The sequence below is a fragment of the Rhinichthys klamathensis genome, unplaced genomic scaffold (assembly GCF_029890125.1).
Source record: "Rhinichthys klamathensis goyatoka isolate OS25496 unplaced genomic scaffold, OSU_Roscu_1.1 h1tg000053l_1, whole genome shotgun sequence".
NCBI lineage: Eukaryota > Metazoa > Chordata > Actinopteri > Cypriniformes > Leuciscidae > Rhinichthys > Rhinichthys klamathensis.
This window is the reverse complement of record NW_026606598.1, coordinates 3,611,318-3,633,129: the sequence shown is the minus strand read 5'-3', so window position 1 is coordinate 3,633,129 and position 21,812 is coordinate 3,611,318. Positions and strand designations below refer to the sequence as shown.

The 21,812-nt window shown below is 39.2% G+C and overlaps 1 protein-coding gene across 1 annotated transcript in view; it reads left to right on the top strand.

The window, feature by feature from the left end:
* Positions 1 to 21,812, top strand: part of btaf1 (BTAF1 RNA polymerase II, B-TFIID transcription factor-associated) — a 33,468-nt gene that overhangs the window by 4,070 nt on the left and 7,586 nt on the right. The window contains exons 3-26 of the mRNA XM_056248227.1: positions 1,312 to 1,426; positions 1,678 to 1,824; positions 2,367 to 2,566; positions 2,763 to 2,890; positions 3,511 to 3,640; positions 3,743 to 3,811; positions 4,472 to 4,561; positions 4,642 to 4,737; positions 4,942 to 5,118; positions 5,395 to 5,535; positions 5,781 to 5,905; positions 6,023 to 6,143; positions 6,337 to 6,441; positions 6,534 to 6,683; positions 8,076 to 8,218; positions 8,306 to 8,480; positions 8,554 to 8,757; positions 12,707 to 13,142; positions 13,858 to 14,045; positions 14,144 to 14,297; positions 14,406 to 14,515; positions 14,609 to 14,810; positions 21,308 to 21,456; positions 21,632 to 21,784. Of these exons, the coding sequence (XP_056104202.1) occupies positions 1,312 to 1,426; positions 1,678 to 1,824; positions 2,367 to 2,566; positions 2,763 to 2,890; positions 3,511 to 3,640; positions 3,743 to 3,811; positions 4,472 to 4,561; positions 4,642 to 4,737; positions 4,942 to 5,118; positions 5,395 to 5,535; positions 5,781 to 5,905; positions 6,023 to 6,143; positions 6,337 to 6,441; positions 6,534 to 6,683; positions 8,076 to 8,218; positions 8,306 to 8,480; positions 8,554 to 8,757; positions 12,707 to 13,142; positions 13,858 to 14,045; positions 14,144 to 14,297; positions 14,406 to 14,515; positions 14,609 to 14,810; positions 21,308 to 21,456; positions 21,632 to 21,784 (3,708 nt within the window). The remainder of the gene's footprint in view (positions 1 to 1,311; positions 1,427 to 1,677; positions 1,825 to 2,366; positions 2,567 to 2,762; positions 2,891 to 3,510; positions 3,641 to 3,742; positions 3,812 to 4,471; positions 4,562 to 4,641; positions 4,738 to 4,941; positions 5,119 to 5,394; positions 5,536 to 5,780; positions 5,906 to 6,022; positions 6,144 to 6,336; positions 6,442 to 6,533; positions 6,684 to 8,075; positions 8,219 to 8,305; positions 8,481 to 8,553; positions 8,758 to 12,706; positions 13,143 to 13,857; positions 14,046 to 14,143; positions 14,298 to 14,405; positions 14,516 to 14,608; positions 14,811 to 21,307; positions 21,457 to 21,631; positions 21,785 to 21,812) is intronic.

Below are 21,812 nucleotides of genomic sequence, written 5' to 3'. Positions count from 1 at the left end.
AGGTGATTTAAATTTTCTAGCTTTTCTGCACCTTTTAAAGAATGGTTATATCCTCTTACAAAATATGATGTGGTGTAATTAAATGGTATTATCATGGTACTTTGAGATGTATACCATGTTACTACATTTTTCACTTGTTTACATTATTGTCCACCATGGTGCATGGTTTTTGTACTTGGTTTTCTTTATCTTATATATATATACATATATATATTTTTTAATGTCTGGGTTAATTACACTGCGAGTAAATCACTCGCATATGCGTGTAAATCTTCACTCTGGGCAACTAAATAATGTCTATCATTTGCCATTGGTTAATTAATTCTCAGATTTTACTCGCCTGTGTGTGTTAGAGGCTAAGTATAAGTCGCATAGATATATTTTCACTCGCTGAACATTCTGACCAACTGATCAGCGCTTGAGTTTCGCTCTCTGTGCGCTGCGTACCTGTATTTGACGTACCGTAAATTCTAGTGTGAAGGCGCACGACTCACCGTCGCTTTGCTGAGAGCACTGTTTCTCTCACACGTATGCAGAGAGAGAGAGAGAGACTTACATACCACGCAGAATCGAAGCACTGCATGTAAACGATATTCTTTGTTGTATTTTCATTTGGAATTATTCAGATTTTAAGAACAAGTAGAAGATATGCCGGTTTCTCCGTAAGTGGGCAACATGATTAATATTCATGAACCCAGCAGCTCATCAATCCTTAGTCCATTGTATGTATATTGTTATTATTATTAGTAGAATCAGTTGTAGTATTAATATCTTTAATATTAATTATCTATTTTTTTTAAAGAAACACTGAATGACCAACAATATCTTAAACACCACCACCAGTCCTAAGTTCAGTTAAAATGACATATGCATTCATACATGGTTACCAAGTTTTAGTTCTAATTTCTAAAGTTCTATCATTAAATAGTGCTTGATTATCATAATATCATATATAATATAATGCTTGATTGACTGATGTTAAGTGTACGTTCAGATATTTAAAACGATGTGCCACTTTACAAATTTTAGCTGATTTGGTGGAATCATATTATATACCGGTATGATATATATATTAGTATATCAGTCTGGTGAGTAAACTAAAAAATTGACTAGCCAATGGCAAATTCTATTGCCAAGGTGTGTAGAGGGTTGAAAAAGAGAGGTTACAGAGATATATTTCTTAACATAAGAATTAAGGTAAAGGTTTGGAAGTTCTTATTTGCCTAACGCGTGGCGCGTGTGAACAAACCTGAATCTCAACCCTTCCGAATCTGATTATTGATCTGTTTTCCCTTCCTCTGGCCTTAATAGGTTTTAACATTCTTGAGGAGTCCAAACTGGGATACGCGAATCGCAGCTGGACAGGCTGTTGAAGCCATAGTGAAGAATATTCCGGAATGGAACCCAACTCCAAAGCCAAAAGACGGTGAGATGAGTATTCCTTGGTTGCATTACTGGGAATTGGATTTTTAAAAAAAATTTAAAACTTTTTTACAGGAAGGCACATTGCTGCCATAACTATTTATACACTTGATCAATGCAGTCAAATGCAAACAACTCCAATTTGATCTTGCAGTGGTAATGCCACATGGAATGTTAAAAGCTAACAAGTCTTAATCTTCTGTCTAATGTGTGTCTTGAGCTGAGCGAGAGCTTTAATGTGTTTTCCTTTTTCAGAGGCGTGTCCAGAAGATATGTCTCCAGAGGACATCTCTTCAGACAGGCTGAGTTTCTACAGGTTTGATATCTCCCGTCTGCTCAAGCATGGAGCGTCGCTGCTTGGCTCTGCAGGAGTGGAGTTTGAGGTGCAAGATGACAAGTCAGGTAGGATTAGATTTGGCATGTGTGTTAACTGCAGCTTTGTAACTTATGTCGTTATTACTATTGTTTATACTTGGAGTTTGTTCAAATTTTGCTGTGTAACTTGCCCTGCACCATTTGTGCCGCAGTCATCAATTATGTCAAATGCAAGATAACTACAGAAAAGAGATATAATAATAATTTGACTAATAAGGAAATTAAAGCATTGTTCATTGTCCTAGAATTGGATAAGAGATGCAGGTGATAAGTGTGCATTTATTTGCATATCTGTATGGAAGAAATTTGATTAGACTTTTATTTTCCCTTTCATATTGAACTTGCGTGTACTTTACTCTGCACCATTTGTGCTACGAACATGAATGATACCTCATTGATGGGTACTATTACGTTTCTATGCAAGCGATTGGGATTTATACCTGGTGGACAATAAAATGGGTAATATCTAGAGAGTATCATAGATTGTTTTGACTTGAACCATAAAGCGCACACCTAGAACACCTTGTTGGTTTTGCCATTCTGAGTCATGATAGCATTCTGTTCTCTAGGTGAGACGGATCCCAAAGAGCGTTTGGCCCGGCAGAGAAAGCAGTTGCAGAAGAAGTTGGGATTGGATATGGGCGCTGCGATCGGCATGGACACTGAGGAGCTTTTTAATGATGAGGACCTGGAGGATGCTTGTGCCTCCAGTACCAACAGAACACAGCCTGGTAAAAGCCTAGGCTGTCACTTCTCACGCAACCACATGGTGAGTTGTGCTGAGAATTTCTTACCTTCATCATATTCTACAAAAGTTTAATTGGAGGAGAAGGTGAATGGGCATAAATCATTGCAACTATATTGTGATTATTTAATTTCATCCAGCCCTGATTCGGGGTCTAATCGGGTCACTTATAATATTAAAATATTCAATTGTAAGTTCAGGTTTGTGTTCTCCTCTTTAGCCAGCTGCAGAGCTCATAGATTCACAGTTTCGTCCAGGCATGAGCAATCGACAGAAGAACAAGGCCAAGAGGATGGCGAAACTGGTGGCAAAGCAGAGATCCAGAGACATGGATCCTAATGAGAAGAGGTAATGCTAAATAGATCTGTATTTCCTTTTATTCATTGATTTTTAAATGCCAACATAACATCAAAATTGACTATTTACCCTGTACTATTAGCAATTTTGGGTATAACCGCTTTCGTAAAAGTTTTAACAGCCACGGACACAGAGGCTGCACATGCTTTATTTTACAACATCTTCAAGACGACAACAACCAAGCAACTTTTATGGATCATAAACACTATATTTAAAGGGAATATGGTTTTAGGACACAATCTATAACACACTTGAAAGTTGATTCTTGTGCAGAGCCACGGAAAGCAATGTAGGCTGAGGGTTTAAGGTCGCTCTACAGCATTGAATTTTCACAAAGATACTAGGTTATCATACCTCATTTTTATGTTTCTGTTAGTGGGTGAGAGCAGACTTGTTCTAGAACAACTTTTATGGTTTACGCAGCCACCTTCACATGTCAAATATTTGCACCCCTAGATGCATTAGATGAATCATTTTTAGAATCGGGTCGTGTTGTGCCTGAAGACTCCCAGCCCTGTAAACAGTGTTTCACGTTGACTTTAAAGATAATGACTGTTCCTGGGTATGTAGGCGGTCAGTCTGACCACTGCTCTTATGTTCCTCTGCCACAGCAATGACAGTTTTGAGGGAGAGCCAGAGGAGAAACGACGGAAAACCACAAATGTAGTCATTGAGCAGCCAGCAACCGACAGCAAACTCTTAATTGATAATGTCCCTGATAACTCCAGTTTATTTGAGGAGGTGTGAGACTTGCACACATGCTTGCTTTTTCTTTCACACATTGAGCTGTTCACATTCAACGTGTCCTATTGTGTCTGTCTAATATTAGTTTTTGTTCCACAGACTCAGGAATGGCCCCTGGAAAGCTTCTGTGATGAACTGTGCAATGACCTCTTCAACCCCTCATGGGAGGTACTGAAAAAAAAAAACTTGCAATGAAATGGCCACAAGATGAAGGGATCATACAACTAATCTTCAGTGTTTCTGAAAATTAATGGACCAATAAAAAGTGCATTAAAATACTGTTATATTTCACAATGCTTAACTTTATATTGCTAGTGAAATCGTTGTGAACATATCACAAATAGAGCAAATGGTTGAGACTGAAATTTATCTCAAATGGAGCAGTGATTTATATTTTGCTAAAATGCCTATCAGTGTTATTTTAGTATTTAGCTGTTTTATATTTAATTTTGTGCTTTGTCATTTTATTAGGTTTTTAATTATTTTTAAATATTTCTATTGTTTGTTTTATTTTACTTCTGTTTTAATTATTGTATTACTATACCTTAAACCTTTTTTCAGTTAGTTGCCAAGGCAACATTTAAATTTTATTTTTTAAGTTTAGATTTTTCATCTAATATTAGTTTAACTATTTCAGTTAAATATGCTAATTATTTTTAGTAGTATTAGTTTTAGTTAACGAAAACACTGATTCCTGCTGGTCTTGTGCTTTTTGAGACAAATGATCTTAAATGCAGCTTGCAGTTGCATGTGAACAGAAGTTATTTGTATGTGGTTACAGTGAAAGGAGTAGTGGTCGGTCACTGAGTTTTTATTTGTCATGTTTAGATTCGCCACGGTGCCGGCACAGGACTGAGGGAGGTGCTGAAGTGTCATGGTGCTGGTGGAGGAAAGACTGTTGGCAGTACAGTAGAACAGGTGTTCACCAGCTCATTGCACATTTTCACTGTCAGAGTTTAAATTCAGTGTCTGATGTTTGATGCCTTCTACATTCTCAGATGGAGCGACAGCACCAGGAGTGGCTGGAGGATTTGGTCATCCGGCTTTTGTGCGTCTTCGCTCTGGACAGATTTGGAGACTTTGTATCAGATGAGGTCTGTAACTTCTGAGTTGGTTTATTAGTGTCTGTAGCCCTGTTGCCCCCTAGTGGGTGAAAAAGACTGACATTTGAACCTGTAATTGCACGATTGTGTGTCAGCGTCACTACATTTAAACAAATAAAAAAAATGTTTTTTTTGTTGCAAGGCTTTTATTTTTTTATTCTCATCTTGAAGCATTTCCTTTTCTTAACTTTCCAGGTGGTTGCACCTGTCAGAGAGACGTGTGCCCAGACTCTTGGCGTGGCCTTGAGGCACATGGCAAACAGTGGCGTCGCCATGACTGTGGACATTCTGCTTAAGCTGCTAACTGAAGACCAATGGGAGGTTCGACACGGAGGCCTGCTGGGCATCAAATATGTTCTTGCTGTCAGACAGGTGAAGAAATCTCTCATTCGTATGGACTGAGATTTAAAGTGGTAAGAAGAGTAATATCCTGTTACTAATAACTGTTTATGAATATGTTTTTGGAGCTGTAAACTCGCATCCGGATATTACTCTTCTCACCTCTATGATTGTCGTCTTTTTGCTCTGCACCTGAGCCCAATTATGATTTGGGATGTGCACGCCTTTTTTGCACTTCTGAGATTTAAAGTGACATTCGTGTTGTAGTCTCTAGCCTTTGTTTGACCTTCACACCTTGGTGACCCTTAGGATTTAATCGCAGCGCTCCTGCCCCGGGTTCTTCCTGCCATTACAGAAGGCCTGCGGGATCTGGATGATGATGTTCGAGCTGTGGCAGCAGCAGCTTTGATCCCTGTGGTGGATGGATTGGTTCAGTTACAGCCTGCTAAGGTCTGAGCTCAAAGTTCCTTTGTTTTTGACAGTCAGTGCAGATATATTCCAAATTCATATATCCGAGATGTATGAGAGAAAGAGAGGGCATGTCATCTTATCAGATGCGATAATCTTAAAATAGTCAAATATTGGCCAGACGGTCTTTCCAACACATTTAAGCCAGTCTTACATCTTGCACTTATTCACACCAATTTCTCTGGGTTAATGCCTGTATATCTATATCCCCTGTGTGTGCTGAATAGGTTCCCTTCATCGTGGACACACTGTGGAATGCTCTGCTGGAGCTGGACGATCTCACAGCCTCAACTAACAGCATCATGACCCTTCTGTCCTCTTTGCTCACTTACCCACAGGTCCGCCAGTGCAGGTTAGATCTCTTTAAATCTGAAAGGAGCTCATCTTAGTTGCTATTAACACCACTTTTCATGAAAGTGATCAATGGGAACCCAAAACCTTTTTTTTTTTTATTTTTTTTTTTTTTTAGCTCGCAACAGTCTCTGACAGTGTTGGTTCCTCGAGTGTGGCCGTTCCTCAGACATACCATTGCTTCTGTTCGTCGGGCCGCCCTAGAAACCCTCTACACACTGCTTTCCAAAGCTGACCAGGTTGGATATTTTGTGTAAAGTCAGACGCACACCTTTACGGGAAGGATTAGCATGTAGCAATGATTAACATAAGAGTAGATGTCTTTTTAACTAGGGTTGCACAGTAAAATCTAATAAATAGTATTTAACATCTTCAGTTTCAAGTATTTAATCTTTCCTGTTTCCTGTTCTGATTTAAAAATGTTGCCTTTAGAGTTGTGCAGTGTGGCTGAATCCCATCATGCAGGACATGTTAAGGTACATCTTTCAGTCCTGCATCCTGGAGAGCAACCAAGAGATCCTAGAGCTGATACAGAAGGTGATGCCCACTGAAACTCACTCTGTTTCACTCTTTGAATGTTTTGTCTGATTGGTATGTAAATTAGTTTATTAATATGTTTGTTTTTCTAGGTGTGGGTGGAGTTGTTGCGACAGGCGCCGCAGCAGTATGTGGTGGCGGCCAGCTGTCCTTGGATGGGTGCCTGGCTCTGTTTGATGATGCAAGCGCCACACATCCCAATAGACCCTAACATGCTGCTGGAAGTGAAAGCCCGCTTAAAGGTGAGGGTGGAGGTCAAAATCTCTTAAGTCATTTCAGTTTATCGTTATCATTAAAGGGTTAGTTCTCCCAAAAATGAAAATTCTGTCAGTAATTACTCTCCCTCATGTTGTTCCAACCCCGTAAGACTTTCGTTCATCTTCGGAACACAAATTAAGATATTTTTGATTAAATCTGAGAGCTGGATCACTCCTCCATAGGCTTCTTAAGGGATCGAAACTGGCCGGCCCAAAAGTTATGAAAGACATCGTTAAAATAGTCCGAGTGACTACAGTGGCTCAACCTTAAGTTTATCAAGCGACGAGAATACTTTGTGCGCAAAAAAAAACAAACAAAAACAACGATTTTATTCAACTAATCACTCCTTCTCTGTACGGCCGCAATATTTCACGTGTGAAGTGTAGTGATATTGCGCAAAGCTTCTAGGTTGCATGTCACACGTAGGCTCACTATTGGCTGATGCTGGTCATGTGTGTGATGCGTGACGTACAATCTAGAAGCTTTGCGTAGTTTCACTACGTGAAATATTACGGCCCACAGAGAAGGAGTGATTAGTTGAATAAAATCTTTTTTTTTTTTTTTTTTTTTTTTTTTTTCGCACAAAGTATTCTCGTCGCTTGATAAACTTAAGGTTGAGCCACTGTAGTCACTCGGACTATTTTAACGATGTCTTTCATAACTTTTGGGCCGGCCAGTTTCGATCCCTTAAGAAGCCTATGGAGGAGTGATCCAGCTCTCAGATTTAATCAAAAATATCTTAATTTGTGTTCCGAAGATGAACGAAAGTCTTACGGGGTTGGAACAACATGAGGGTGAGTAATTACTGACAGAATTTTCATTTTTGGGTGAACTAACCCTTTAAGAAATTAATAATTTTGAGCAAGGATGCACTAAATTGATAATCACTACTGTTTTCAACAATGATAATAAGACGACGTTTCTTGAGCACCAAATCATCATATTAGCCACTGTGACACTGAAGACTGGATTAATGATGCTGAAAATTCAGATTTTTTGCCTTCACAGGAACATGATTATATTTTAAAATATAATTTAAATTTTAATAATTTCACAATATTACTCTGTACTGTACTTTGATGCCTAACTTTTGAACGGTAAGTGTACATGTACAAACTTTCTGCCCGTGCAAAAGTAGTAAATACAGACATGACTTTTTTATGCAGATTTTACACTTCAGATTAGAGCTCACCAGAGTGAGAAAGTGCTTTCCAGTTTTCTTCTTCTGTGCAGTATGTATCAGTCTGTCAGTGAACGGACTGTGGGTGGTCCGTGGGCATGCTGTCTGAGGCTGAGACTAATCCAGCCTACAAACTTCACACTTCCCACTCATCCAAAAACAGATCTGCTTTGAACCTCATTCTGTTAATCCGCAGGAGAAGGCTTCTGGGAAGACCCGGCAGGGATCTATTCAAGTCAAGGAAACGGTCCAGGAATACATCGGTGGAGCAGAGACGATTACCGAAGACCCTGCCACACGGGACTATGTGGTGACACGTGCACGTCTAATGGCTGCAAAGTGAGTGTGGGGGGAGGGATTCTTGAAAAAAAAAAAATCCTGTTTCTTTGTGCCATATTTGTGTCTAACTACTTTGTGTCCTCCTAGGCTGTTGGGGGCGCTGTGCAATTGTATATGTGACCCACGGTTGAACAGCTCTTCTCAGGAACTCCGTCCTGCCGAGTCTCTAGCTCAACTTTTACTATTCCATCTCAATTCCAAATCGGCCCTGCAGCGGATTGCTGTTTCTATGGTGATCTGTGAGTGGGCAGGCCTTCAGAAGGTGAGAATTGGAGAGGGTCACTTTTAGGTTTCTTTTTAAACATGTTAATGACATGCTGTCCTGCATCACACAGGAGTGTGAGCTGTTATCCAGCGTGGTTCAGCCCCGATTGCTGACCATCCTCTCAGAACAACTCTACTATGATGAGATCGCCATTCCTTTTACTCGCATGCAGAACGAATGCAAACAACTCATAGCACTGCTGGCTGACGCCCAGATTGACGTGGGAGAACGAATCAACTCCGCTGTGTTCACCATTGATCAGGCCAATGAGCTGGTAAGTAAAAGATGCTAAAAGAAGCCAAAACTCAAGTTCTAGAGCATTCTGCTGTTATCTTTTAAGAATGAGGTCCATTTTGGACTTAAACATTAATAATAAAAATAGTTTATTATATAATAACTTAAAGGGTTAGTTCACCCAAAAATGAAAATTAAGTCATTAATTACTCACCCCCATGCTGTACCAACCCCGTAAGACCTTCGTTCATCTTCGGAACACAAATGAAGATATTTTTTATTAAATCTGAGAGCTGGATCACTGCTACATAGGCTGCCAAAGGGAATGATACTTGACGGCCCAGAAAGTCATTAAAGAAAATGTTTAAATATTTCATGTGCCTACAGTGGCTCCACTATAAGTTTATCAAGCGACGAGAATACTTTTTGTGCGAAAAAAACAAACAAAAATAACGACTTTATTCAACTATTCCATTGCTTCCTTGTGGGCCTGAGACGAGAGTTCAAGAGATTTCCAGGACGCATGCGCGAGAACTGACATTCTTCTTCTACTACTATGTACAGCACGCGTCTTCCTCTGCTTGTAAGACGCGTGCTGTGTAGTAGAAGAAGAAGAAGAACGTCAGTTCTCGCGCATGCGTCCTGGAAATCTCTTGAACTCTCGTCTCAGGCCCACAAGGAAGCAATGGAATAGTCGAATAAAGTCGTTATTTATGGGGGTTTTTCGCACAAAAAGTATTCTCGTCGCTTGATAAACTTATAGTGGAGCCACTGTAGGCACATGAAATATTTAAACATTTTCTTTAATGACTTTCTGGGCCGTCAAGTATCATTCCCTTTGGCAGCCTATGTAGCAGTGATCCAGCTCTCAGATTTAATAAAAAATATCTTCATTTGTGTTCCGAAGATGAACGAAGGTCTTATGGGGTTGGTACAGCATGAGGGTGAGTAATTAATGACTTAATTTTCATTTTTGGGTGAACTAACCCTTTAAGTGTAATATGTAAATGTATTATAATTACAATATTAATGTAATTGTATAACAATTATACTATAATAATAATAATAATTATTATATATATAATTTACTATATTAATATAATAATTTAAATATAATATGTGAGGTTTACTTTTTATAATTACAATGCTATATTAATATATATATATATATATATATATATATATATATATATTGTTGTTTTTAACTATTTAAATTATAATAATAAACATTAGTAATATTTTATTATAAAATAACATAATTTAAATGTGTAATATCTAGGGATGCACGATGATATCGGGACAACACCGGTATCGGCCGATAAAAGCTTAAAATGCCCATCATCGGCATCGGCCGATATGAATATTTCTGCCGATGAGCCTTGCCGATAGGGTGGCGTGTTTCCTATGCGCACGTGACGCGAACGAAGCATGAGCGCCAGCAAACTTAAACTTCCAACTAGGGGTGTGCGTCTCACGGTTTTTGATCGTGGACGATTAAAATGTCTCCACGATCTGCTTTTGAAGAAAAATCATAGTATCGTGCATTCTATCAGTTCAATTCTGGCGCCTTCATCTCAACATACTGTACAACGCGACGTACATTCACATCACATGTAAACGCAGAGGTAGAGTTACACTCACGGGACACTGCAATTCACAAAAGTTCATTATTTACATGTGCGTCAAAGTCTTGCTAGGTAAACATATCACTCACGTGCTGATGCGCTGTTCTAACATCCGCTTTTCTGAGCGCGTTACACCCGACGCTCACAGGAACTAAAAGCCTGTCACAGAGTCTGCATACTGGACTAATCTTTCGAGTCTTATTGCGCTGATACTGTCAAATACACACACGGTTTACATAAACAAAGTTGGTTATGTCTAAAGTGAAAGCAAACAGAGAAAATCTGCTTGTCAAATGCGTGTATATTAGACGTGTCGCGTGCAGTTCTTAAAGAGACAGTATAATATGCTGCCGCTTGTCCTTAAAGAGATACTGCACCCAGAAATAAAAATTCTGTCATTATTTACTCACTCTAATGTTGTTCCAAACCTGTATTCATTTCTTTCTTGTGCTTAAATCTACTATGGAAGTCACTGAAGTACAGCAACTGTTTGGTTAGCCACATTCTTCCAAATAACTTTTATAATTTCAACAGAAGAATGAAACTTGAGAGAGTAAATGAGGACAATTAAAATTTTGGGGAGAACTATCTCGTTAATGTTAATAAAACAACAAAACACAAAGAGGAAATCACTCACTGCTCTTGACTGAGAACTTTAATAGAAGCTTTAATAAGCTTTTTTTGCACTTAAAAAAACACACAAATATATCGGTATCGGCATCGGGCAAAATTAGTCTGAAAATATCGGCATATCGAATATCGGCCAAAATCCTATATCGTGCATCCCTAGTAATATCTAAATGTTTTATAATATAATATTAATGACTATAAATAATGTACTATATCAATATATCATAATACAATTAATTAATAAAAATAATAACTGATTATTATTTGTAGTAGTAGTATTTTGTATTTATACAAGTTGTATAGATGGATGCAAAACCATTTTTCAAAACCATGTGTCCTTTGGATAAAGCAATCCCAAAATGCTTTAGGATTAATCTCAAAGAAATCTATCTATTTCAGTTAGGACCCTTACTTAGAAGGCAACAGATGGCAAGGCAGCTCATTAGAACCTACACTCACCGGCCACTTTATTAGGTACCCCATGCTAGTAATGGGTTGGACCCCCTTTTGCCTTCAGAACTGCCTCAATTCTTCGTGGCATAGATTCAACAAGGTGCTGGAAGCATTCCTCAGGGAGTTTGGTCCATATTGACATGATGGCATCACACAGTTGCCGCAGATTTGTCGGCTGCACATCCATGATGCGAATCTCCCGTTCCACCACATCCCAAAGATGCTCTTTTGGGTTGAGATCTGGTGACTGTGGAGGCCATTTTAGTACAGTGAACTCATTGTCATGTTCAAGAAACCAATTTGAAATGATTAGAGCTTTGTGACATGGTGGAAGTAGCCATCAGAGGATGGGTACATGGTGGCCATAAAGGGATGGACATGGTCAGAAACAATGCTCAGGTAGGCCGTGGCATTTAAACGATGCCCAATTGGCACTAAGGGGCCTAAAGTGTGCCAGGAAAACATCCCCCACACCATTACACCACCACCACCAGCCTGCACAGTGGTAACAAGGCATGATGGTTCCATGTTCTCATTCTGTTTACGCCAAATTCTGACTCTAACATCTGAATGTCTCAACAGAAATCGAGACTCATCAGACCAGGCAACATTTTTCCAGTCTTCAACTGTTCAATTTTGGTGAGCTCTTGCAAATTGTAGCCTCTTTTTCCTATTTGTAGTGGAGATGAGTGGTACCCGGTGGAGTCTTCTGCTGTTGTAGCCCATCTGCCTCAAGGTTGTGCGTGTTGTGGCTTCACAAATGCTTTGCTGCATACCTCGGTTGTAACGAGTATTTATTTCAGTCACTGTTGCCCTTCTATCAGCTCGAACCAGTCTGGCCATTCTCCTCTGACCTCTGGCATCAACAAGGCATTTCCGCCCACAGAACTGCCGCTCACTGGATGTTTTTTCTTTTTCGGATCATTCTCTGTAAACCCTAGAGATGGTTGTGCGTGAAAATCCCAGTAGATTAGCAGTTTCTGAAATACTCAGACCAGCCCTTCTGGCACCAACAATCATGCCACGTTCAAAGTCACTCAAATCAACTTTCTTCCCCATACTGATGCTCGGTTTGAACTGCAGGAGATTGTCTTGACCATGTCTACATGCCTAAATGCACTGAGTTACCGCCATGTGATTGGCTGCTTAGAAATTAAGTGTTAACGAGCAGTTGGACAGGTGTACCTAATAAAGTGGCCGGTGAGTGTATATGTGTAATGTATGCCACTTTGAATTAATGTCTCCCAAATGGCTTCTTATTCCTCCCCTGATTTTCTCAAGGTGACCACCATCTTCTCAGAGTGCACCTCCTCTCTGAACCTCAAGTCACGTCAGTTCCAGCCTTTGGACGGCAAGAGGCTGCAAGCTCATTCCACTGTGTGCGAGACCAGCGCTGAATGGCAGCAGCTGCAGCTGAGAGTTCATACCTTCACTGCCTGCGCTGTGGTGGGACTGGCCATGCTGCCGGATAAACTGAATCCTTTGGTCAGGCCCCTGATGGAGGCGGCCCGCCGCGAAGAGAACATACTCGTTCAGGGTTACGCAGCCTCCAACATCGCTCGTCTGCTGCAGCTGTGCTCTACCAGATGTCCCTGTCCTAACGCCAAGATCGTGAAGAATCTCTGCAGCTCAGTGTGTGTAGATCCGATGCTCACCCCTAGTGCTGCCTGTCCTGTCCCGCCAGCCAGCACTCCAGCAATACAAGAGAGCAGTAAAGGTGAGAGGAACACCATAACATTCATATTTTCATTGGCCGCCCTTATTTATGAAACGAGAGCAGAATGAATTTGTGGGTAAATTGTATAAATGGAATTATTGACCATTTATTAAATTTATTCTGCTTTTATTTCAAGAATAAGGTCTATTCTGGCCCTTTAATTATTATTATTATTATTATTATTAATTATAATTTTTTTTGTTGGTGTGTATATACAACAATAACAAATTGTAATATTACCGCTATTACTAGGGGTTAAAAGTATGTGCTAAAATATTACAGTTAGTAATGTAATACTTACTTTATTTGTAAATTTGTTATATTGTATTTATCTATGCTTGGAATTAGGGTTGATGGTCCAATATGTGACTCAAAAAACGCAATATGATCTGAAGCTAGAATTTTGATCCATTGAACCACTAGCAATTATTACTACTACTATTAGTTAATAATAATAATAATATTAATACTGCACTATTATTTATTATCATTATATGTATTATAAAAATGGATAATCTTGAAAATTGAAATATATTTTTATATACTATAATATTTTATTTATTATATGGAAATCTTTGCTTTTATAGTATTTTGTTCATTTATATTGGTATCTTTCTAGTTCATCCTATTTAATTTGAATGTTGGCTTTTAATTTTAAAATGTAAGCTCTATTGTTTCATGGGTTTTAGATTTGTGTATTTAATCTGTCCTGCAGGGTCTGTGGCAGAGAAGGATGCAATGCATCATATGGTGAACAAGACAAAGGGCATCATCACGCTTTACCGGCATCAGAAAGCAGCTTTTGCCATCACCAGTAAGAGGGGACCCACCCCCAAAGCCCCCAAAACCAACACCAACAATGACTTGCCCCTCGGAGGCAGCATTACTACAGAAACAGACGAGGTATTTACAGTGTTGTAACGCTTTCGTCTTCAGTGATCTCATGACTGATGCTAACAGTCTGTGTAATTCTAACTTTCTTCTTAATCCTTAATTCTAAGAGCAAGAAGCCATGTCTTATCCAGAGGAGAGGTGCTGAGTTCTGCTTGATGACAGTCGCCAGGCATTTCGGTCAGGAGTTGACAAAATCATTGCCATATCTGTGGGAGTTCATGACCGTTCCGCTGAGAAATGCGCTGAATGCTCAGGGATTTGGTAATCTTAATGTTTCAGTTTGAGTAAAGTGACTTGTGTGTGAAAAGCTCTTTATGATTCAGATGAATGTTTGTTAACCTTCTCACTTTGTGTCCGTGTTTGTTGCAGATTCCAGCCAGTTGTTGAAGCAGGGAGATTCGATTGCTCAGGAGCTTGTGAACTCTCTGCAGGTGCTGGAGGTCACCGCAGGAGCCATGTCCCAAGAGCTCATCCCTGTAGTATGTACACGTACAGCTTTCAAGAACGTCTTGCTTCAAACTGCATGAGCACCGGAAATTACAGCTAGTCTCCTGTTGTTTCTGTACCTGCAGTTGATGGAGCAGCTGCCTCTGCTGTGCACCTGTCTGCAGCATCCATACACAGCCGTGCGTCACATGGCCGCTCGCGGTGTGGGCGTGCTCAGCAAGATCGCTACTATGGAGACCATGAATGTGTTTCTGGAACATGTGCTGCCCTGGTTGGGTGCCATCGATGACAACACCAAGCAGGAGGGAGCCATCGAAGCCATGGCCTGTATCCTCTGTCACATGAAAATCTAGCTGTTTTCTTGTATTATAAATGTTTTTGTATTTCACCAAGGTGTTCAACTTAATTTAGGATATATTATAATTAGAGTAAGACTGCATACAGTACAGTTCAAAAGTTTGGTGTCAGTAAGATATATATTTTGTAGTCTTTTGAAGAGATATGATCGCTTTAATGTTTATGTAAAAGCCTTAATTAAATCTCTTTTTTTTTTTTTTTCACTCTTATTTTTATTGTTTTAGGCAGGTCAAAGACAAAGCATAGTGATCTCAATTTTGAGTATGGTTACATAATGCAAAAATAAAATAAAAATGAACAAATAAACATAAGACAGCAACCAGATGTCATGATATATAAAAAAATATATATATATATATATAATAAAGAAAAAACTTCAGATTACACAGTTTCTAATGCAAATCTATATGCTATCCATTTGCTCCATTTTTCTTTAAATTCAGCTTCTTTCAGTCTTAGAATAAAGGTCATTCTTTCCATGGTGAATATTTCCTGCACAATGTCCATCCACTGAGTATGGCTGGGTGGCTCAGGTTTGAGCCAACTTCTTGTTATCGCTTTCCTCCCTGCCGACAATAATATCTTAACCAGATATCGATCATCTTTCTTTACATTGGACAAAAGACCCAGATACATTGTTGTAAAAGTTAATGGTACAGAGTACTCCAGTACTTTGCAGAAAATAAGGTGGACAGAAGTCCAGAAAGGTTTTATCTCAAGACAGTCCCAGAAAACATGTGTGTGGGTAGCATCCACAGAGCCACATTGCCTCCAACATACTTGTTGGGTGGACAGTTGTTTACCTTTAATAGATGGCGTGATAAAGAATCGAATGAAATTTTTCCAATTGAATTCTCTCCATTTTTGTGAATTTGTAGATGTCTGTGACAACTCACAGATTTTATACCATTCTTCATTTGAGATCGTGACAGCTGCTTCTCTTTCCCACTTTTCTTTGACATACAGGGTTGTGTTTTTTTGACAGGACATTAAGCTAGTGTATAGCTTTGAAGTAATTTTGTGTGTTTTCTGTTGGTATGCACCACACAGAGTCTCTAAAACTGCATTAGGTTCGTTTCTGTCCTTAATTTCTTTATTATAGTATTCTCTTAGTTGCAGGTATCGGAAGAAGTCTCGATTATCTAGACTAAATTTGTCTTTCAGATATTGAAAACTTCTTATTTCCCCATTATTAATTAAATTACAAAAAGCTGTAACCCCTCTATTGGTCCAAAATTTGAAATTTGAGTCATGCATTCCTGGTTTAAAGTCTTTGTCATGAGCTACCCATCTTAATATTTTTCTTTCTTTATTCAATTTTAATTGTCTTGCTACACTATACCAAATTTCCATTGTGAGTTGTGCAATTGGGCCAAGTATTTCTATTACATCAGTTGGGATATGGTCCTCTCCCACGAGTGTCTGAACATTGTACCCAGGGATGCATGTCTCAATCTCTTTCCATTTGGCACAGTAACTAGGGTCACACCAGCAACACAGGTAACGCAATTGAGCTGCATAGAAATACATTTTTAAATTTGGAAGGGCCATGCCCCCCTTATCCTTCTGCAGCTGTAATGTTGAATACCTAACTCTGGGCCTCTTCCCATCCCATATAAACTTCGATAACAGCTTATCCCACTCTGTGAATTGTTTTGACGGAATATTTACCGGGAGGGATTGAAATAAGTAAAGTAGCCTAGGGAGGATGTTCATTTTTACCACTTTTATTCTATCACTTAAGCCGAGTGGATAAGTAGACCATCTCTGGATGTCTGTTCTAATACTTTCGTTTATTGGGTTGTAATTAAAATTATATAGTAGTGAAGAATCTTTGGATAGAAATACTCCGAGGTATTTAATTTTGTTGGTGCTCCATTTTATATCATATGTGCGTGCAGTTTCATTTGAGGGTGAATGATTAAACAATAGTATTTGGGTTTTGGAAATGTTCAACTTGTATCCAGCATATTCATTATACTTTCCCAAAAGATCCATCAGTATGGGAAGTGATATGTTAATATCTTCTAGAAATAACAATATATCGTCCGCAAATAATCCGATCCTTTGTTCTCTTTCGTTGATCATAATCCCCTTTAAATCCTCTTTCTCCCGAATCGCTTGAGCGAGTGGCTCAATGTATAAAGCAAAAAGGGTGGGGCTTAATCCGCAGCCCTGCCTACATCCTCTACTAAGTTCAAACCGGTCTGTCAGAGATCCATTCACTTTTATTCTTGCGGTTGGCTTATCATAAATTGCTCTAATACATTGAACAGAGTCATTAGTAAGGCCAAATTTCTCCAACGTTAGATATAGGAAATCCCAATTTACTCGATCGAAGGCCTTTTCTGCATCGAGGCTGATCAAGGCCGCTTTAAGCTTTTTGCTGGAGATATTGTGAATCACATGTAGACTTTTTCTGATATTATCTTGCGTTTGCCTACCAATTATAAAGCCAGTCTGATCCTCATCAATTATATCAGAAATAAAGGTTTCAAATCGTCTAGAAATGATGGATGTATATAGCTTATAGTCCACATTTAAAATTGATATTGGTCTATAATTGGCACAATTATCTCTATCTTTATTTTCTTTGGGGATCAGCGTAATAATTGCTTCCTTCCATGATGGAGGGGTCTTGCCTTCTTTATGGATATAGTTTAAAGCTCTAAGAAGAAGCGGCTTCAATTCTACCTTAAAAGTCCTATACCACTCGCCGGGGAAACCATCACTACCTGGGGCTTTATTTGCCTTTAGTCTATTTATTGCTTTATCCAGTTCTTTTGATGTGATTTCTGCTAATATTCTTTTATTTTGTATTTCTCCTATACAGGGAAGGTCTAATTTGTCTAGGAATGCTCTAATCGACTCTTTGTTAGAAGCGCCCTCTAGTGAATATAATTTGCTGTAGTACTGATAAAAAGTGTTTTCTATTTCTTTTGGCTCAGTTCGAAGCTTTTGCGAGATAGGGTCTTTAATTTTCAAAATTGTTGAGTCCGCTTGTTGTTTGCGTAGTTTTCTAGCGAGAAACTTTGTTGATTTTGGGCCTAGTTCATAATATGCTTGTTTTGTAAATCTAGCTTTTTTCTCTACTTCATCATCTAAATAATTTTCAAGTTGCATTTTCAATTTTTGAATTTCTTTTTGAGTGTCTTGATCTTTTTTCAAAATGAATTTTTCCTCTTTATCTTTTAAATCTTTAATTAATCTTTTATATGCTTCAATCCTAGTTTTCTTAATGTTTGTTACCTTGGCTATTAGTTTTCCTCGTAAGACAGCTTTTAGCGAGTCCCATATTATTGATGGATCCACCTCCCCATTGTCATTTTCTTCTATAAATGTTTTGATGTCCTGTTTGACAGATCCAACTACTGATTGGTTGTTAAGGAGGCCCACATTTAATCGCCATACAGTATTTTTGGGGTTATTCTCCAAGTTAAGAGTTAAATATATTGCGCTGTGGTCTGAAACATCAGTGACTCCGATCTTGCATTCGGTTACCCTGTAGAAATCTTCCTGTCTCATTATAAAATAGTCTATTCTTGAATGAACCAAGTGAGGCACTGAGTAATGTGTATAGTCCCTCATAGTTGGGTGGAGCTTCCTCCACACATCCACCATGCCAGTTTCCTCCAACAAAATATTTAGTAATTTTGTAAGATTTCTTTTACTCCTATTTTTACTTGTGGTATCTAGTTTCAAATTTAAGACTGAATTCCAATCCCCTCCACATACACAGATCCCTTCCGCTTCTGCTGTGAGTGTATCAAAGAATTCTTTATAAAATGTTGTTTCGCATTCCGGTGGTGCATAGATGTTAACCAATGTCATAAGATTATTATTGATTTTACCCTTTACTAGAATATATCGACCCTCCTTATCCTTTATTTCTTTAAAAATATCAAGCTTTATTTTTTTGGTTACAAGTATTGCAACTCCCCTCCTATGACTTTGTGAATATGAGCTATAAAATATATTGTAACCAAATTTAATAAGTTTTTCATGCTCCGAAGCTCCTAAATGTGTTTCCTGTAGCAAGATGATGTGCATATCGTCTTTCCTTATCTTATTCATCACCCTTGCCCGCTTTACTGGGTTACCTAATCCATTGACATTCAATGACATTAATTTAAGCTTCTGACTGTGCATCATAAATGCGAGGTGGTTCAGATTGGTTGCTTGTCTTATAACCATGAACTTTGAACATGAACTTTGTAAATAAAAATAAAAACAAAACTGAACTTAAAGCAACAGAACAAATAACGTTAAACTGAAAAAAGGCTTCCAAGGCAGGGTATTTGCAATTCCCCCATTTCGCCAAAATAAGGTAAGGGGGAAAGCCTCCCTCTAAGAGAGGACCCCCTCCCAGAACCAGCGTATAAAACAACAAGAGCTTTTCCACTAATTCTACCTTAGGCGTTTTAGCTCGTTCAAATCAGACTATTTGAATCATAAAAAAGAGTGACAATATTAGTGTTTACATCATTGACAGTCTGTGACAAAAAGCAACTGAACACACAGCTCTTTGGAACATAGCTAGTACCTATTTCCCTCAGGTCTCCACGTCTTTGTCTTCTCGGATCAAGTAGTGAACTTCCGTTGGAATTCCTGTAGCCGTTCCCGTGCTCTCTTGGCTGTCTCCTTCTCTCCGCGCCGGGGCATGCGTTGCCATGGCGATGTTTGGTCCAGTCTTCGGGTCGCTGGTGTGCCAGTTCCGCTGGTATTATCCACACCGAGGTGGCCCTCAACTAGAAGACCTCGGCGATGCAGATCTCTTTCGGCTTCCTCAGCGCTGTTGTAGGTCTGTTGGCCACTCTCCCAATGGATACGCAATCGGGTGTATGGCGTCTGGAAGCGTATGCCGTTCTCTTTCAAAACAAGCTTAATCTTTTTGTAAGCTTTGCGTTGCTGGATCACGTCTGTTGTGTAGTCGTGGTCAAAAGAGAGAAATTTATCCCCAAGCTGAATCTTCTTTTTCCAGGCGTTTCTGAGAACCGCTTCTTTGACTCTATACTGAAGAAAGTTAACAACTATTGATCTCGGGGGGGTGTCGGGGGTCGGTTTCGGGCCAAGTGAGCGGTGTGCGCGTTGTATTTGGGCATCAGTCCCTTCTTCAATAAGTTTTTCGCTCACCAACAGCTTCTCCACAAATTGAATCACAGAGGGACCTTCCATTTCCTCGCGTACCCCGTATATTCTGAGGTTGTTTCGCCTCCCCCTTGACTCCAAATCGTCAACTTTTCCCCGCAATGCCCTTTGCTCTTTTAGTGACTCTTGGAGCACTTCATTTGCCACTGCCGACCAACTTTCCAATTCCTCAATTCGCGCCGCCGCCTCCTCGAGTTTATTGTCATGTTCTTGTAAGGATAGCGTCGTAGAAGCTAACTGTTGGTTAATCTGTTGTCTGAATTCTGACAGTTCCTCTTTCACTTCTCTCTTTACTTCTTCTTTAAACGATGTTAGATCGGCATTTAGCTGAGTTCGAAGGTTGCTTATTTGATCGCTTATATCTTTCAAACTTGGTTGAGAAGTCGAGACACTGCTGTGTGCGTTTATGCTAGCATTGTTAGCATCTGGTGTATTCGGTTCACCTCCTTTGCGTCCCTCTTGTTCCGCTTTTCCAGTCATCTTTTGGTTTCTTGTTTTAGTACCCCCGCTCATATTCCGAGTCTTTTACCTAAACTTAGATAATATTAGCTGAATTCAAGGGGTTTTAATCGTCTGACTTTACGGAGCTATCGTTTCACACGTCCACCTCGTTCCGTCGCATACCGGAAGCCACCTAATTAAATCTCTTTATCATAATCACTGAACATAAACAGAAGCTCAATCATACTTGCTTGATGAGCGAGAAAAAACCTGTAGCGGAAGCTCAAATGTTCTGGCATAACACTATCTTTAAGAATGTTTTGTATTAGAGTTTGGGGTGAATAGACTTTCAATAGAGGGACTGAAATCTCCCAGATTTGATTAAAAAATATCTTTTATTTGTGTTCTGAAGATGAACGAAAGACTTATGGATTTGAAATGACATGTGCTTTAGAAATAAATGTGCCCTTGCTGAATAAAAGTTAAGTCAAAGTCAAAATTAAATTGATCAAAAGAAACAGTAAAGACAATTATGTTACAAAAGATTCTTTTAAACTTCTTATTCATCAAAAAATCCTGAAAAAAAAATAGTTTCCTCAACAATATTAATCGGCACAACTGTTCAACATTGATATTTCTTGGGCAGCATATTAGAATGGTTTTTAAAGGAGTGACGCACGACATCACAAGAATAAATTCCTTTTAAAATCTATTAAATAAGAATACTTTTTACTGTATTTGGTTAAATAAATGCCTCCTAAGTGAGCAAAAGAGACTTCAAAAACATAAAATCATACCAACCCCAAACATTGTTTGTATTGTACAAACATTTAAAGTGTATACAAAACACAAATATTTTCCCTGAGCACATTGTCCAGGTGTGATGGAACAGTTGGATGTGGATATTGTGCCCTACATTGTGCTGCTGGTGGTCCCTGTGTTGGGCCGTATGAGTGACCCCTGTGACAGCGTGCGATTCATGGCCACACAATGCTTTGCTACTCTGATCCGACTGCTTCCTCTTGAGGTGAGACATCTGTAACAGCACAGTTTAGCATTCATGCTTTTCATGGTTTCTAATGATGCAAGGCACTCTGCTGAGGTTTCTCAGTTTGGGCAGGATGCTTGTTGCATAACTTCTGTGCAGCTGTTTTCCTTTTTGTCTTAGTCCTTTTTTTTTCTTTTTTTTTCATTCCTTTCAGGCTGGAATCCCAGACCCGCCATCGATGTCTGAAGATCTAATTCGGCAGAAGGCCAGAGAACGACACTTCCTCGAGCAGCTGCTGGATGGAAGGAAACTGGAAAATTACAAGATTCCTGTGCCCATCAAAGCAGAGCTCAGGAAATACCAACAGGTGTGTTTGCTTTTCACAGGTCTGTCCA